This window comes from Penicillium roqueforti, assembly GCF_015533775.1.
Source record: "Penicillium roqueforti strain LCP96 04111 chromosome Unknown scaffold_17, whole genome shotgun sequence".
NCBI classification, from domain to species: Eukaryota; Fungi; Ascomycota; class Eurotiomycetes; order Eurotiales; family Aspergillaceae; genus Penicillium; species Penicillium roqueforti.
In genome coordinates this window covers 401,784-416,915 of record NW_024067581.1, presented here as the reverse complement: position 1 = coordinate 416,915, position 15,132 = coordinate 401,784, and the positions used below count along the sequence as shown (strand labels likewise).

The following is a 15,132-nucleotide window of genomic DNA, read 5'->3' as shown; positions in this document are numbered from 1 at the left end:
CAATTCGCCTGTAAGAATGATCAAATATAGAAAAGCCAAGTCCCGTTGAAAACCAGAAAGGAGAATAGCAAGCACGTCTGGAGTGAGACACTTAGATCTGATCGTCCTGTGGACCCGTAGATATCATCCAATAATAATCTCACATTGTCCATTGAACAATCTAATAGTGCCAATACAATGCCAATAGTCCTCCGTACCTGTCGATCATAGATATATACTCCATCAGGCCAACGTATATTGTACATTGTACTCCGACAGCGCGTGAAACCGCACGCGGCGCGTCGGATCCGGAAATGTTTGGCCAAACCAACCGGGCAGGGACCTGACATCTGCCCACCTGCCCACCTGAACTTCTGGACAATCATGTTTCTCCTTTCTCCAACTCCTCGATGATCAACTACTGCATGCCAAGTGACTTCGGTGAGTCCAATCAATATACGATCTATCCAATGATCGATCCAACGATCGATTCCTACGAGCCAGCGAACCCCATGCACCAGCCTAGGCCGGCCCAATTGATGATCGGTGCGGGTCGCTTTTCCCCCCTAACGAAACGCGAATGGTCGATTGAGAACAGGCCGGTTTGATCGCGAGCACTGGGGTTGTGTTGAGTCGAATCCTGCGGACTTTTCCCACATTTGTCTCAATTGTGTTTTCCACCTTCTGTACACTTCCAGGAACCCGAATCGCACTCGCAGCACTGGCCGTTCGATCTTCGACCCGAAGGAAATTACGGGAAATTGCCATTTGGTTTAAGGCGACGCTAACCTTATCCTGGCGATAGAACGTGAAACACATTACGAAACTCTTGCGCCTCGGCCCCCGGGGGCGAATTTCAAGTGAGAAATTTCCAAAACATGAGTGAGAATAGTGTGACAGCCACGGCGCAATCCCTACCTCAAATGTTCTCTCGGTATCGTGGAATGCCAGGTGCGACAACTGGCGACGTCGAAATGGCCGCACCACCGGCGCCTGTGCATAGCATCGGAGAGCAGAACCCCTCGATCGCGAGGAGCCGTTCTCGATATCATCGAAATCGGCCACAGTCAAGTGGAAATGTCGCACCTCCTCCTGCAATCCCGGGCTACGCTCGGACTCAGCTGGAGCAGCGAGGTGAGCTACGACAAAATGAACGGGCCGCAACTAGTCGCCCTTTGGCGGAGCAAGATGAGGAGGAAGAGGAAGCACGTGAGGTGCACCGACAAGGTGCGATGGAACAATTGACTGGAGGGGAGATCTCGGCGCAACAACCCCGATCGGAACCTGTCCCGGCGCGCCCCCCGCACAGTTCCCACTCATCGAACGATGAGCATCGCAAGTCTTTCTTCCAGAAGGTCAAACTTTCCCGATCCAAGGTCCACCTCAAGAGAACCGAGTCCCCCCCAAGATACATCGGGGTGGGCGGAACCGGAATCGTTCCAGGAGTTGATGCTCCTGTCAGCGCTGTCAACGCCGGAGAGCGACATGCCCTTGTCAGATATGGAGATGCCGTCGCGGATCTCACTGTCACCCCGTCAACTCAAGTCCGGGATTTATTGCTAGATGCCACTAAGCACTTATCTCGGGACATTGATGCGGACAGATTCATTCTCATGGAGTCTTTCTCGCAAGTTGGCCTAGAGCGTCCCCTCCGCCGCTACGAGCATGTCCGGGAAGTTATGAATTCCTGGTCACACGATGCAGAGAACCAGTTCATCGTTATTCCCCCCTCCAGCGTGGAAGCCCTCGCTCAGCTCGATGCTGGGAATGCCTCCAGTGGGCCACCATCCCCAGTGACTGTCCATATTTACCATTCCCAGCGTCGTCGCAAGTGGGATAAGCGTTATGTTACTCTGCGTGCTGATGGACAAGTGACAATCTCAAAAAAGGAGGACACCGAGGAAACCAATATCTGCCATATATCCGACTATGACATCTACTTTCCTAGCGCTCGGGCGCTGAACAAGGATATCAAGCCACCCAAGAAGCTGTGTTTCGCAATCAAGAGCCAGCAAAAATCATCCATGTTTCTGTCGACCGAAAACTTTCTGCACTTTTTCTCGACCAGCGACAAGTCTATCGCAGATACATGGTACCGGGCAGTACAGAAGTGGAGAAGTTGGTATCTTGTCAACAAGAAAGGAGCAGCCCAGAAAGCAGAGACCGAGAAACTTGTGCAGCGCGCCGGGACGAAGAAATCAACGCATGAGCCGAGAAATGTGTACAACGAAGTCCCACTCCTAGAACGAGAGACTTCGGCTGAATCTTCGAGGCGCGAAAGCTCTGATCAACGGAGGCCGACAAGCTCCAAAGAGTACTTTGCTCGGAAGAAGACTCTTCGTGGATATGTGCCCCCTCCACCTTCATATTCCCAGACTATGATGCTCGACGCCGAAATGGACGGGCCTTTCGGCGATAGACAGGCATTGATTTCAGGTATCTCTTCGCCCGAGGAAGGAGAATCTGCTTTTGCACCATCCGGACTCCTAGGCCGAACCTACACCCAGCGACAAAATGCTATGCGGGAACGGGAGGATCGCGATAAAAGAGCCAAGCAAGAAGCCTTTTCAGGCGTTGGCTTTATGAGCGGAGGATCCACACATACCCCCGGCCACGACTCAAACCCCAACAGCCGGACCAACACAATGACTCGTGCTCCCGATTCATCCAATTTCACTCGAACCCCATCTCTTAAGCAAAAGCCTCTGGTTGACCTAACCCCAGTCTTTGTCGAGCCACCGCAGCATAGCCGCAAGGGCAAGGGTCGCGGCGTGAAAGTCCAACCAGGCATGCAACTGATCGACGCTGCCACTGGTCCGGATCAGCCCCCGGGAGGAATCGCTATCCCACCCGCGACTTCTTGGAGACGGCCGGCCGCGGACACCACACCTCAGCGGCGAAACACTGCCCGCAGCGTCCGTCACCACTCAAACAAATACGCGGCCCCGATTTCTTCTGAAGGAAGCCCGGAAGCCCAGTTCACTGCAAACAGTTTGCTGGCACATTCAGCCAGCACTACTAGTCATTGGAATCCACGCACCGGACATGGTGTCGCAACGGGTGATCGCAATGCCACACGGCCATTGCTGGATATGTCTCCAGAGAATCCCTTTGCAGATGGCAGTCTGCTACGGCAGCTGTAGTGGTTTCATTCATCTTGTTTTCTTTTCCTTTCTTATGTACTGTTACGATGATCATGATTGAGTTTTTTTGCGGGTTTCTGTTTTGGTATACCTAGGGTCTCTTGGGCCACTGGCTGTTGAGTACAATTTCGTTAGCATTGATGCATTCCGTGTCTTTTGATCTAGAGATGAATTATTGATAGCCGGTTGTGGTTGACAGACGATTCATCTTTGTTAGAGATACCCATTTTATGTTGATTTAGCAATGAAGTGAAACTGAATATCTATCTTTCGCATTTATTTGACACTAATTCCGAAGTCATTTCTCATCATTTCTCACTTCGATCCAAGATTATTCTGACATCTCTTTCATTTTCCAGCGAAGCCTCTGAGAAGAGTCATCACACCATCTGACTTGTTGTCACATCGCGCCGAGAACTATCCCTCCACCCGCTTCGTCGTCCAACGCACAAGACCACTGGACTGACCAACACCAAATTCTATCCCAACCTTGCTCATTACCAAACAATTCCCAAGATGAATCGAGAATCCGCTAGCCAACCACGCGAGGAGCATAGATCTCCAGGAAGTCTCACCTGCAACAAAGGAAGGATACATGCTTTGATCCAGACCCGGGATGGAGAGCGACACTCCTTTTCCGGCACTATCAGCACCGATCTAAATCTCGTCGTCAACAATGCAGACGTGGAGTACTTCGATCTCGCCGAGGACAAGCCATACTGCCAAGAGTTCAAGGCACTGATTGGTCCGCTTCACGCTAACTTCTGGTGGCAAGGAGGGGCTATACACCTCTCTGGGAAATTACTGCACTGCATCGATGAGACGGTCGAAGTATCTGGAGAAGGATGGTGGGGCGATATTGACAATAATGAGTATGAGGAGAATGGCGAGGAGTGTTACAGTGATGAGAGCGACGACCCGAGAGCATGAGCTTCAAATATCTAGGATTTCGTTTAATCAGAAATGAAATGCTATCCCTCAATTTTCTGGCCATATTGACTGCTATTTTCATCCGGCATTCAAACGGATATGTCGTGTCTGATATTCAGCTACGCGTGCCCCATCATGAGTGCAGTAGGTCTCGACTATCTCTGATCTTGTGTCGATCTCCTATGCAATAGCGCTTTGCTGTTCAGACTGAAAATACAAATAGCACGAAAGAAAAGTCATCATTTATCTGCTCGTACGGTACATCCCGACACCAAACTCCTTCAGCAAAAGCCTATCAAACAACCAAAAAGACATGCTGCCACAAAACATTCCTTTTGCTTCTGATCAACCCAATCATGTCACCCAGCAAATAGCAAAATTAGGCCAAAAAGAACCCTGCCTTCAACCATCCTCTAATCTCAATAAGCACGATAAACCTTGAAACTATTAAACTCCCAATAAGCACCAACAAACCCGCCAGGATTATTCGCAACAAAGCTTGAACAAGTCGCGGGACAATGATACATAGTCTCATAAAACTGCTTCTGAGCAGCAAGTTCACCACAGAGATCGATATTAACAATGATACTCAAGTTCTTGAAATGCGTCGCAATATCGCAATTCGTACTCGGGAAATCCGCCAGCGCAACGCCCCAGCTACTCGGATCCGGATTCCCAGCAGCGACATCAGCAGGGACAGCTACACGCGGAAAGAACCAAGCGCGGATCCCGGCGTCGCGGAGTTCAAGGGCATAAACTCCTCCACCACGGTTGTTCATCGCCTCTCCGTAAGTATACTCATCACCGATGACCGCGCAGCCGGAATTCCCATTCGTGGAATTGTCGCAATTCTTAAAGATTGCCTGGCCGGTATGTTTGCGCTTGACATCCATATTGCACCCTTTCGTAGTATGGATCGAAACCTCATTCCCATGACTGCCGATATTGGTAGTTTCAAGAACATCGATCTCGCCATTCGTCGGCCAGCTATAGCCATCGGTCAACCACAACGCAGGCCAGGTCGCACAGCCGAAGGGCGTATGAATGATATCGAAGATAAACAAGCCAGAGTCGTATGTATTCCTCGACTCGATGCGGACGGAGTTCCGACCAGAACGGGTGTTCGGGGTTGATGCGTCGACGCGCAGGATGGCCGATGTCTCGGATGCATAGGTGAGGTTCAGGTGTTCGGCGGTTGTTTTGTTGACGTAGACGACGAAGCCCTTTGTCGGGTCTTCGTCTGTGAAATAGGTGAATTGCTCGAAGAAGTTTGGGCCGGAGTAGGTGTCGGCGAGGGTGTAGTTCAAGGGTATGTAGTTTGGGTAGCGGTTTGAGACTATTTGGTAGGGGACTAGGATTGCAACCAGGAGGATGATTACTATGGCTGCTGTGCTGACGAGGAGTTTCACGAGCAGTGACCAGCCGAGTGGGTTATACCAGGGGCGAGAGTTGGTTGGGGTGTCTCCGGCTCCGTCTGGTTGGCTGTTGATGATTGGGGATTTGAGCTCGAGAGTGGGGTCGCTCGGGTTGGCCCCGCTGTCGCCGTTTAGATATGGTAGCTGTTGGTTGTCCATGTTGATTGATATAGTCTGCATATAGGATTTGGTATAGTTGGATTTGGAGATGAGTTGGGCTCTATGCTCTACTGCCTAGATTACACCCTGGTGATCCTCGAAAAGCTATCGAGTTTGTCGTCATGGATATTTACTCTGTTCCTAAAATGGAAAAGCGCCGATCTTTCCCGCCTGTGCATCCATGGATCACCTCGCTATAAATGGCCTAGTCTGCTTGGTCGTCGCCCTACATCGACTAGTACGGCCATGCAAGGTTCAAGGACATATAAACCAATGTGCTGCTCGGACGGAATACATTCTATATTACATCACAATTACCCAGTGTTATATTGGTCACAAGGCTAAGTTTTATCCCATCAGCAAAGGAAGTAATATTTCTATAATTATGTGTACATTGAAATTAAGATTGAACCGCCAGGGCATATGTATGTAGAACGCCAAGCCTCTAATAGGTGTTAACAAAAGAATATGAAGGTTTCGCCCGTTTCTACCGATCGGATTGGACAGTTGAGGAACGATGGACAGCCGAGGGACGATGTATCACAGAGTCTGCATTGGGAGTAGGCTGGGTTTGCCAGTCGTGGCTGTCCATACCCGAAGAATGACCAAGATCGTTCCTCGACTGGGATTGCGATTGCGATTGGGCGAAAGACCCAACTCCACTGAAGTTGGATGCGCGACGGCGCATGCGGCGTTCTCCGTCTGCGGCCTCACGTCGATTGAGGGCGTCAGAGGGGAGAAGGACGGCGCGGTCGAGCGCATATGGTAGGCCACGGTGGCGACCGCGGAGTTGCATAGCAATGATCACCAACTTGGAGACTACATTGAACTGCGCCGAGAAGGAGGTATTGACGCCGGTGTATCCAAACGACAAACCCACAGTACCGTATGCCGAGACAACTTCAAACAAAACAGTGAACAGCTGGAAAGCGTGGTCGTTCTTCTGCAATTTTCCACCTTCCGCAATAGAAATGATAAACAGGCCCAAAAAGACATACCACAAGTCGAAACTCAATTGGCGTCGCAAATGAGCTCCGATGTATGTGGGGGCATTTGTCTCTTCGTCATCATCATCCTCTGCGGCATCGTAAATTCCCAAACTCTTCTCTTCGTAGACATTGGTTCGACGCATAGAGATAGCGATGGGAAAGACTGAGATATACATCATGATCAAATAGGAAACCTGGATGGCGGGGTGAAGGTCTGTAAGACTGATGATTCCAAAACCGGCTGTTCGTGTCGCAGCAGCCTGGAAAAAGCCGTCCACGACTCGAATTCCGGGTGGCAGCATAGTGACGGCAGAATCGTTGAGCTAAAAAGCATGGTCAGTGGAAGTCGCACAAGAGAAGGAGACAACAAACTCACATCCAGGATGACAAAGAAGATCAGATCAATGCCGTTCAAGGCCACGAGAATGCCAAACAGCCACCAAGTGGCGTTACGGGGGAACAATAGAGTGAAGCATCGACGGGGATGATCCAGAAGGAACTTCAACTCTTCCCATAGCGCAGAGCCCTGGCGGGTGAATTTGGAAAGCACCCAGATCATCAAACGAAGCATGCATGGGAAGGCGGTATTGCCGATGATGATTAGAAACCCTAGCATGAGCAGAGGGAAAATGGCTCTTTGGAAAGAGTTCATCGAGTCAGGTGTCAAGGTGAAACCTAAATCGTTGAAGGCCGACGCAGCGGTAAAGATTCCCCACCACGGCCGCCCAACTCCATCAGCCCGGACGATATCTCCCCAATGGGTGTCTGTCATGATCCAACCGATCATGCTAACCATGCCGATGAGATGAAAGCCGACGTAGTAGGTGATAAGAAGGACGGCCAATGTCTTGAGTGCACGGTATTCGATACCGCCCAACTCATCACGCTGCTCCTCCGTTAAATCGACGAAATTGGAGTTACGAGCCACTGTCGCATTCCAACTGAGATATGGTTGGGTGGAATGGTCACGCTCTTGCGTCAGAGACCGGAACACCTGCCTGAATGTGTTCCTCGCGTTAGCACCGCCAAGGGTGGTAACCTCATTCCCATCTTTAGTCTCCCGCAAAGTAGGGCGAGTATCCAGACGAGGGAACGTACTACCGCGACCACGGGATCGTGAAATATCTGGTTCGTTGATGGTGATGTGCTGTTCTTCAAGTGGACCCAGTCGATCGAGCCGCTCGGAGCTTGAACCGGGGCTATGTTGGCTGTCATGGTCACTCAAATTCTGAGGGTGCTCCTCATGGTCCACGTCTTCTTCCAAAGCCTCAGGCGCACCACCACGGTCATACTCCCGGGGACTCGGGATGCGCAACGCTCCTTTATCCTTCCGCTGCTTTTCCAAGAAGGCGATGTGGTGTTCGGGGTTCAAATGGGTTGGCACCTTCAAGCTCCCGAGGCCAAAACGAGGTTCGCTGCTTGTATCCGTTTCTTCGGAGTTGGATTCAACACTGCTTCCCCGGAGTTCCGGTGTGTTCATGCCCGAATTGATTTTCTTGCTAGCCGGGTCCGTTACTCGAGTGTCTCGGGCATCCCCTAAATGGTCCCGTACCACCACGATGGGTCGACCGCTGACTCCTAGCTCCGCACGATTGATATTATTCTCCTGGGTACGCCCATCATCGGTCACGGTTCCCATGCGGGATCGGCTCCGTCGCATCGCCCGAGCGTCACTGACCACATGTTGGAAGCGCTTCTCGAACCAGTATAACCGAACAAATACCACGGCGCCATGGATGAAGATCGGTGTGCACAGACATGTCATTAGGTATAAGACGATCTGTTGATAAAGCCGGAGGTCATTCAGATTGACCGTGTTCAACCCGCTCTGGGTGGCAGCGCCAGCGGATTGGAAAAGGGCATCGATGTAGTCGAGGTTGCCACCGGGGTAAACGATGACCGAGCCGATGATAACCCAGGATATGATGTAGACATAGTGGAGAAAGATGAAATTGAGGTGCAGTTCGTTTAGAATCGGGATCTTTTTCTTGTAGGCTATCGCTCGGTGGAGAGAATCCGAGAACATATTGAACGGACTGCGGCCAGACCGTTGCCGAGCAGGGAGCACTGGCACTGGCCGCAAAGGGGGAGATGTCGAGACGGGGTGCTCTCGAAAGGAGGGGAATTTTTCCAACCTATTGCATCATTAGCTTTTACATCTCGAGTTTGGCTTTTCGCGATACATACATGTGGTCCCGTCGAGCGCTACCGAGCGGAGAGGTTTCGTGCAAGAGACGGGGGGAGGCCGCTCTTAGCCGCGTGGCATTGAGCCACGATTTTGCGTAGAGGTAATCGCGGGCATAGCGGAGGGAAGGTAGGAAGGAGATGAATGGGGAAGAATAAGAGAACTGGTCGAATTGAGAAAAAGGAAATGGTAATAGCTGCGATGGAAAAATCACGCATGCGGGAATCTTACAGTACGGTATGGTACTGTCATCTGCCACAGAAAACGTGGTCTGTCGATCCCTTTTGTCCGTCTTTGTCGGTTTGTGGCGAAGCAAAGTGTATTTCTAGATTTGGCGATGTAGACACCTTGGAGTGTTTTGGGAATAGTATACAGATGATATCACAATCGAATATATATCAAAATAAACAAAGAGCTCCAGTGGATTCCAAGGTTCTTCCCACCTCCATTTCACGATAAGCTTTCACTCGGACGGATTCAAAAATCGGGATTCACTGCCTTGCTGCATGTACGATATGCGATATAGACATATCCCTGAATAGATGCAAGTCTCGGCGCATTGACATGTGATCATGGCTATGCTTTTTTCTTGGCATCGCATATATCCCAACCTTGGAAAAACCTGAAACTCGGCCATCGTCATCAATAAGATTGTCCACCATCGTCTAATATGAAAGGGATGTTCTAGATCGGCCCGCTTTTCATTCCGGCTATGCCGTGGGCCGTTCCTAGCAGGATTCCCCCTATACTGTTAGGGCTACCGAGATATCAATAGTCCATTTCCCCCTTCTAATTGGTACCTGCATTCTCCATCTCCCGTAGGACAGCCGCCCTATACTTGGCAGTGGAAGGTGTTATCTCCAATCATTCATCGACGTGTCTCACGCCTTCTTACTTGCATTCTTACCGAAACCTGCTGATAGGAGATACAAGAATACAAAGAAATGCGAGGGGCCCATATATATCCTTGAAACGAGAGAAATTAAGCGGCACCCGCGGCCCGACATTCTTTATTTGAAGGGGTGGTCTTTTGCAGGTACTAAAGCATGTCCCCCGAGGCCGAGTATATCTAGGTCATTCCTAAACCCGTAGTGGAAGATAGCCGATTTCCTGCCAAGATAGCAGCATAACATCTATTTCACAAAGATTCGGACTTCTAATCTCCTAGGGCTAGCATTCTTGCCAGGCTATTCTAAAATTCCGTGAAGATCTAAGCCCTACTACGAAGTATTGACAGATCAGAAGTGCGGATAAGCAGTATGCAAGATCTAGTCAGATTTTGAATTGGACTTTGAAGTTTGTTTACCTTGGGACTGCAGCTGTTTGACTCATCTCGGCTTCAACTTCAGGGGTATGACAGACTTATTTTGTCCTGAAAATATCAATTCTCAAGGTGTTCACTTTTCAGGGATGTCTCTCGGGTACTCCACTATACTCCGTATCTGTACCTCCTTTACTCGCCGATATTGTCTCGCTGGACAAGGATTATTTCCCTTGGTCGTACAGAGAATATTGCCGTAAAGTGTGTCCGGCATGTCTTCCTACCATTTCCAATGATCATCCTTCTAGCTATATTGTATGTGGGAATTTCACGCGTGGGAGAGGCCGCTGTTTCTTCTTCCGTCTCTACTGCCCCAGTGAACCCGGAAAACTTAGAAAACAAGGTAGATCTAGGGCACTTCGTCTAGCGTAAATATGGTGAGCGTTGGAAGCGCCCAGCTGCTGCGTGAAGATCGCGACTCTTCTTTCGCCACGGCCGGCGCACCTATCGGGAGTAGATAGGCTCCCTACGCCGCAGGAATCGTATTTTTCTATTAAACGAGTCTTAGGTTGTGGGTGGGTGGGTGCGAGTGTTTCGGCGGTCAGAGAGGATGGCCTAGTAATTCGGAATGCTTTCTTGCCACTGGGAAGATGGCGCTGCGTCAGGCTGTGGCATGATCAAGGGGGAACTAGAAGGCGAAGCGCCGGTTATCCCTCTGGATGCAGAAATAGTGAACAGGGTAGAATCTTTGTGTTGCTGTCGATGAACGAAGCGGGGAGGTTTTAGTTCCGATATTGGATGGGGATGTGGCTGAGGGAGAGTGGTTAATGGGACCACCAGGCCAAGTTCGGAGCCCAAGGTCGTGGCAAACGAAGTCCCCGATCTCATCTTAAGTCAAATAGGTCAATACATTGAGCTAGGTCAAGGACGGAGGCCTCATACGCGACCGACTATTCTTATACTGGATATGTTGATTTTTGGATAGACGATTTGATCGCGGCGGGGTGGGATTGTTGAGGTCATTGACCCCAATTTCTCGTTGGGGTAGCCAGTGGATGACCATGGATAGTTTGTTTTTTTTTTCTTCTCTCCATTATAATCGCTTCCTGTACCTGTAGAATTGACATAAAATGGCCTCTACGCATCGCATTGCTGTAATCCAATGGCATATCAAGGTCGGTGCATCGACTTGGGCTGTATCCGAGCTTCGAACCATTGAAGACATGCAATTGCGATCGGATTTGCTAACAGTATCGCAGGAGCTTGACCCTGAGTATAATCATGCGACAGCATGCAACTACATCAGTGAGGCTGCTGCTCAGGGCGCCGAGCTAGCTGTCCTTCCAGAGTAAGAGATGTGTTATTAGACTTCCTGTCTGACGACACTGGATAGCCCCAAAACAAATGAACACTGGCTGATTCGAGTCAATCAGATACCATCTCAGCGGCATGGTCCCCACAGACCCCCTTTGGACAGTCCAGGCCGGCAAGTCCGCCGAGTACCTAGCGAACTATCAACGCCTGGCCAAGAAATTGCAAATCTGTATTGTACCGGGTACAATCATCGAAAAGCACACGGGGCCCGATCAATCAACCCTGCTCTACAACACAGCATACTTCATCTCAAACGATGGCACTGTGCTCGGCTCCTACCGCAAGAAGAATATCTGGCACCCGGAACGACCCTACCTCACCTCCTCAGGGTCAGAGCCCCATGTGGCAATCGACACCCCGATCGGCCGCGTAGGAATGATGATCTGCTGGGATCTGGCATTCCCCGAAGCATTCCGGGAATTGATCGTCGACGGGGCGGAAATTGTGATTGTGCCTACATACTGTATGTTGAATTTTTCCTAGCCTGTACCTCACTGATCTAACTCAAACTTCTACCAGGGACCCCCCACGACGCCTCTCCCGAAGCTCGCGCGTATAACCCGGATTCTGAAGCCCTCTTCCTCGAGTCGACCATTACATCCCGCTGCTTTGAGAATACCTGTGGTATTGTCTTCGTCAACGCCGCCGGGCCGTCGGAGGATTTCTTGGGCCTATCGCAGATTACGCTCCCTCTAGTGGGTTCGATTGCTAAGATGGGGACTGAGGAGGGATTCGTCGTTGCCGATTTGGATATGGGGCCTATTGAGGCTGCAGAGAGGAATTACAAGGTGCGACAAGACCTGAAGAAAGAGGATTGGCACTATAGTTATCGGCATACCGGGCGAAAGTAGAGCTTGGTCAATTCTGATTCTTTCTTACTTCTCTTACTTTTCCCGACCATTGTAACCATGCGACTTCTAGTAATAAGCCAGAAAGCCAACCAAAAAAGACGCAACATCAAGGATATTAGATGATTCCATGGATGTTGCCCAGGTGGTGACCCGCCATGACGGGCGGATCCGCTATTCCGAACACAGTCTGGCGTCAAAAAGCTTATCTCCAATCCCCGAGGCTTCATAGATCAAAGGTCTAGAAAGTTGTCTACGTGGATTGAGCTTTCCCTTCCTTTTGCCGCCGTTTAATTAGAAAAATTTAAGAATGGGGGGATGATATATATAGAAAAAACCATCCAAAGAGACTAAGGTCTAAGAAGACTACCATAATGTCATGACAAGGCCGCATAAGCGGTCGACTACTCTTATCCCGGAATAAATCTACTTTGCACTGTAAGATTATGATTACAGCATCAATTCTGGGCTATATATCGGCATTGGCTTATCACGAATGCTAGTTTGAAAGCTACACTTCTTCATACCTTCTACAAGGATGCCCACTAGAAGACGGTTTCATGTACCTGACCAGGTCGTGAATACCACATGAAGAAGCAGCTAGCGGCTGGTGGGTATCACCTGATATGACAATAGGCAATTGGGAAGGCCCCCACGGGTTCTATTGTCTCCCATTGTCCCTTCCCAAATAGGGAAAGTACCTTCCTAAGCGAGTCACATTTCCTACCTATATAACAACCCCCCCCTTTACTATTTCTCTCTTCTTCAACTCCCCATCCTCCTCATCTTTCATTCCATCAATCCCTCTTCTTCCATCTAGGGTTTCATCACCCCAAGTACATTCCATCATCAGCTTGGGTCTCAAAATATCTTGTCCACTCCACATCACATCTTCCATCATATCTTGCATCAAGATTCATTGGAAATGGAGTCTGTCACCATATCTGACTGCCAGAAACGCATTGTTGCGACTGTCACATCTGTCATGTCAACACCCACACTCACGTGGCACATCATGTCCACTAAGGTAAGTCTGCCTACCACCTGTCACCATCCTTCAATCACTGACATGCACTTACTTGTCTCATAGACCTAACACCCTATGGGCTTCATCACTGTGGCTTTTGATCTTGCATCTCTGCTGTGCATTGTGAGTATATTCTTCCTCTCCCCTAACCCATCTTGACTTGACCATGTCATCCCTTGGCCTTTCATCAACATTGTTCCATCACTATATCACTATGTTTCCATCCTTGCTCGGTACTAACCGTGATAGATGTGGAATCAAAACAAACCCTTGCAGCTTGAAACAGCCTTTGCCTCAAACGCTATATCATTTACATGTTGCTGCTATTAGCCTACCACCCATCACGAACAGCAACCTGGATTGCAGTTTGCAAATACCCGGGTAAGAAATTGAGCATTCGAACCCTTCTCACCTCTCTGTTTCTTCTGCTCTGCAATGATGAGTGAAAGATCTAACCAGCCGATCCATTGGCTGACGCAAGTTCACATTGGTGCCTTCTGCCACAGGAACAGCGTCTCTCATTTTCAATCTGCCTTCCTCGCAACTTGTTGCATGTGCCCGCCACTTCATTGATTTACTGTGCATGACCATCACATCTTACATAAAATCCACACATTTCTGCACTTCTGAACAGCCACAACAACATGCCAACCACCGAACAGGGCTGCCTCCACTTCTCCACCGGCAAATGCCTCCTGACTGCCACCGCAACATCCATATATTCATCATTGACCACATACCTCTGCGCAAAGAAACCTCGTTTGCATCCGAATGGAACCCCCATGACAATTGCCCGATGCTCAGCTCGAAAAAGAAAGAAAAGAAAAAGAAACAACCAACATCATCATCATCAACATCATCATCATCAACATCATCATCATCAACATCATCATCATCCCCAGACAACAGCAGCTACAAAAAAAAAAAAAAGAAAAGAAAAGAGGGAAAGAAACAAACCACAAAAGAAGGGAAAAGAAGGAGGAAATGGATTTGCATCAGACGGGACAAAATGAAGGAACAAGGAAAAGGGATGGAAAATTGGTTGCTTTTGATCTTCGCAAGAGAAAGGGATTTGGTGAGATCAGAAATATCGTCTCTTGAGATGCAAGGCTGACTTCCAAAATCACAGTTCCCTGATGATTCCACTGGAGTCTTTCGACACTTCCAATTCTACTATAGCCCAGCCAGCAGAGCTCATGATTCCACCTGAATGAAGAGGGATGCAATGACATGACTGTTTGTCTCCCAACTTGTGATTCGCTTTTGCCAGTGCTAACACTTCTAGTCACCAGTCACCACCAACCCACGAGATCCTCGAGAATTTGAATAACTTCCTGCTTAACTCAATCCCATCTCATACGGTCATCCCACCACCCAGTCCAATGCGGAAACCCATCAACTTGCTGCAATGTTGCAGACCACCTCCTGCCGGTCCCTCACTACCTTCCTCAACAGTCACCAAGTGAGCCAGAGATATATCCTCTTGACACCATACTTCTCAGCACCAACAGGCGGTGTGCTGGGTTGTATGATCAATCGATCCATGTTTCTGGTACTTGGGACTGTGGCAGCATGAAGAACCATTATCCTCGACGGCCGCCAAGTGAGCCCGGAATACATCCTCTTGACACCATATTTCTCAGCAACAATAGGCGGCGTGTTGGGTTGTATGATCAAGGGATCCATGTTTCTGGTACTTGGGACCGTGGCAGCACTGAAGAACCATTATTCTCGACGCTCACGAGTGAATTAGGAACATCATCCTCTGACACCATACTTCCCAGCACCAATAGGCGGCGTGTTGGGTTGTATGCTCAGGGGG

At 49.5% G+C, this 15,132-nt stretch overlaps 5 protein-coding genes across 5 annotated transcripts; 3 read left to right on the top strand and 2 right to left on the bottom strand.

Annotated features, from left to right (window-relative positions):
- Window positions 1–857: 857 nt before the first annotated feature.
- On the top strand, window positions 858–3,122 carry LCP9604111_6511 (uncharacterized protein; the record flags this gene model as incomplete). The annotated part of the gene is made up of 1 exon (XM_039074441.1): window positions 858–3,122. The coding sequence occupies one exon, from the start codon at window positions 858–860 to the stop codon at window positions 3,120–3,122; it is 2,265 nt and encodes a 754-aa protein (XP_038927561.1).
- A 516-nt stretch (window positions 3,123–3,638) lies between these two features.
- On the top strand, window positions 3,639–4,052 carry LCP9604111_6510 (uncharacterized protein; the record flags this gene model as incomplete). The annotated part of the gene is made up of 1 exon (XM_039074440.1): window positions 3,639–4,052. One exon carries the CDS (start codon window positions 3,639–3,641, stop codon window positions 4,050–4,052), a length of 414 nt encoding a protein of 137 aa, XP_038927560.1.
- Window positions 4,053–4,471: 419 nt separating this feature from the next.
- Window positions 4,472–5,626, bottom strand: LCP9604111_6509 (glycoside hydrolase family 16 protein; the record flags this gene model as incomplete). The annotated part of the gene is made up of 1 exon (XM_039074438.1): window positions 4,472–5,626. One exon carries the CDS (start codon window positions 5,624–5,626, stop codon window positions 4,472–4,474), a length of 1,155 nt encoding a protein of 384 aa, XP_038927559.1.
- Window positions 5,627–6,113: 487 nt separating this feature from the next.
- On the bottom strand, window positions 6,114–9,052 carry LCP9604111_6508 (potassium ion transporter; the record flags this gene model as incomplete). Its single annotated transcript, XM_039074437.1, has 4 exons — window positions 6,114–6,938; window positions 6,992–8,750; window positions 8,803–8,963; window positions 9,032–9,052. 4 exons carry the CDS (start codon window positions 9,050–9,052, stop codon window positions 6,114–6,116), a joined length of 2,766 nt encoding a protein of 921 aa, XP_038927558.1.
- Window positions 9,053–11,191: 2,139 nt separating this feature from the next.
- Window positions 11,192–13,883, top strand: LCP9604111_6507 (carbon-nitrogen hydrolase family protein; the record flags this gene model as incomplete). Its single annotated transcript, XM_039074436.1, has 8 exons — window positions 11,192–11,236; window positions 11,321–11,409; window positions 11,495–11,898; window positions 11,955–12,223; window positions 13,198–13,310; window positions 13,374–13,433; window positions 13,560–13,691; window positions 13,817–13,883. 8 exons carry the CDS (start codon window positions 11,192–11,194, stop codon window positions 13,881–13,883), a joined length of 1,179 nt encoding a protein of 392 aa, XP_038927557.1.
- Between the last annotated feature and the right edge of the window lie 1,249 nt (window positions 13,884–15,132).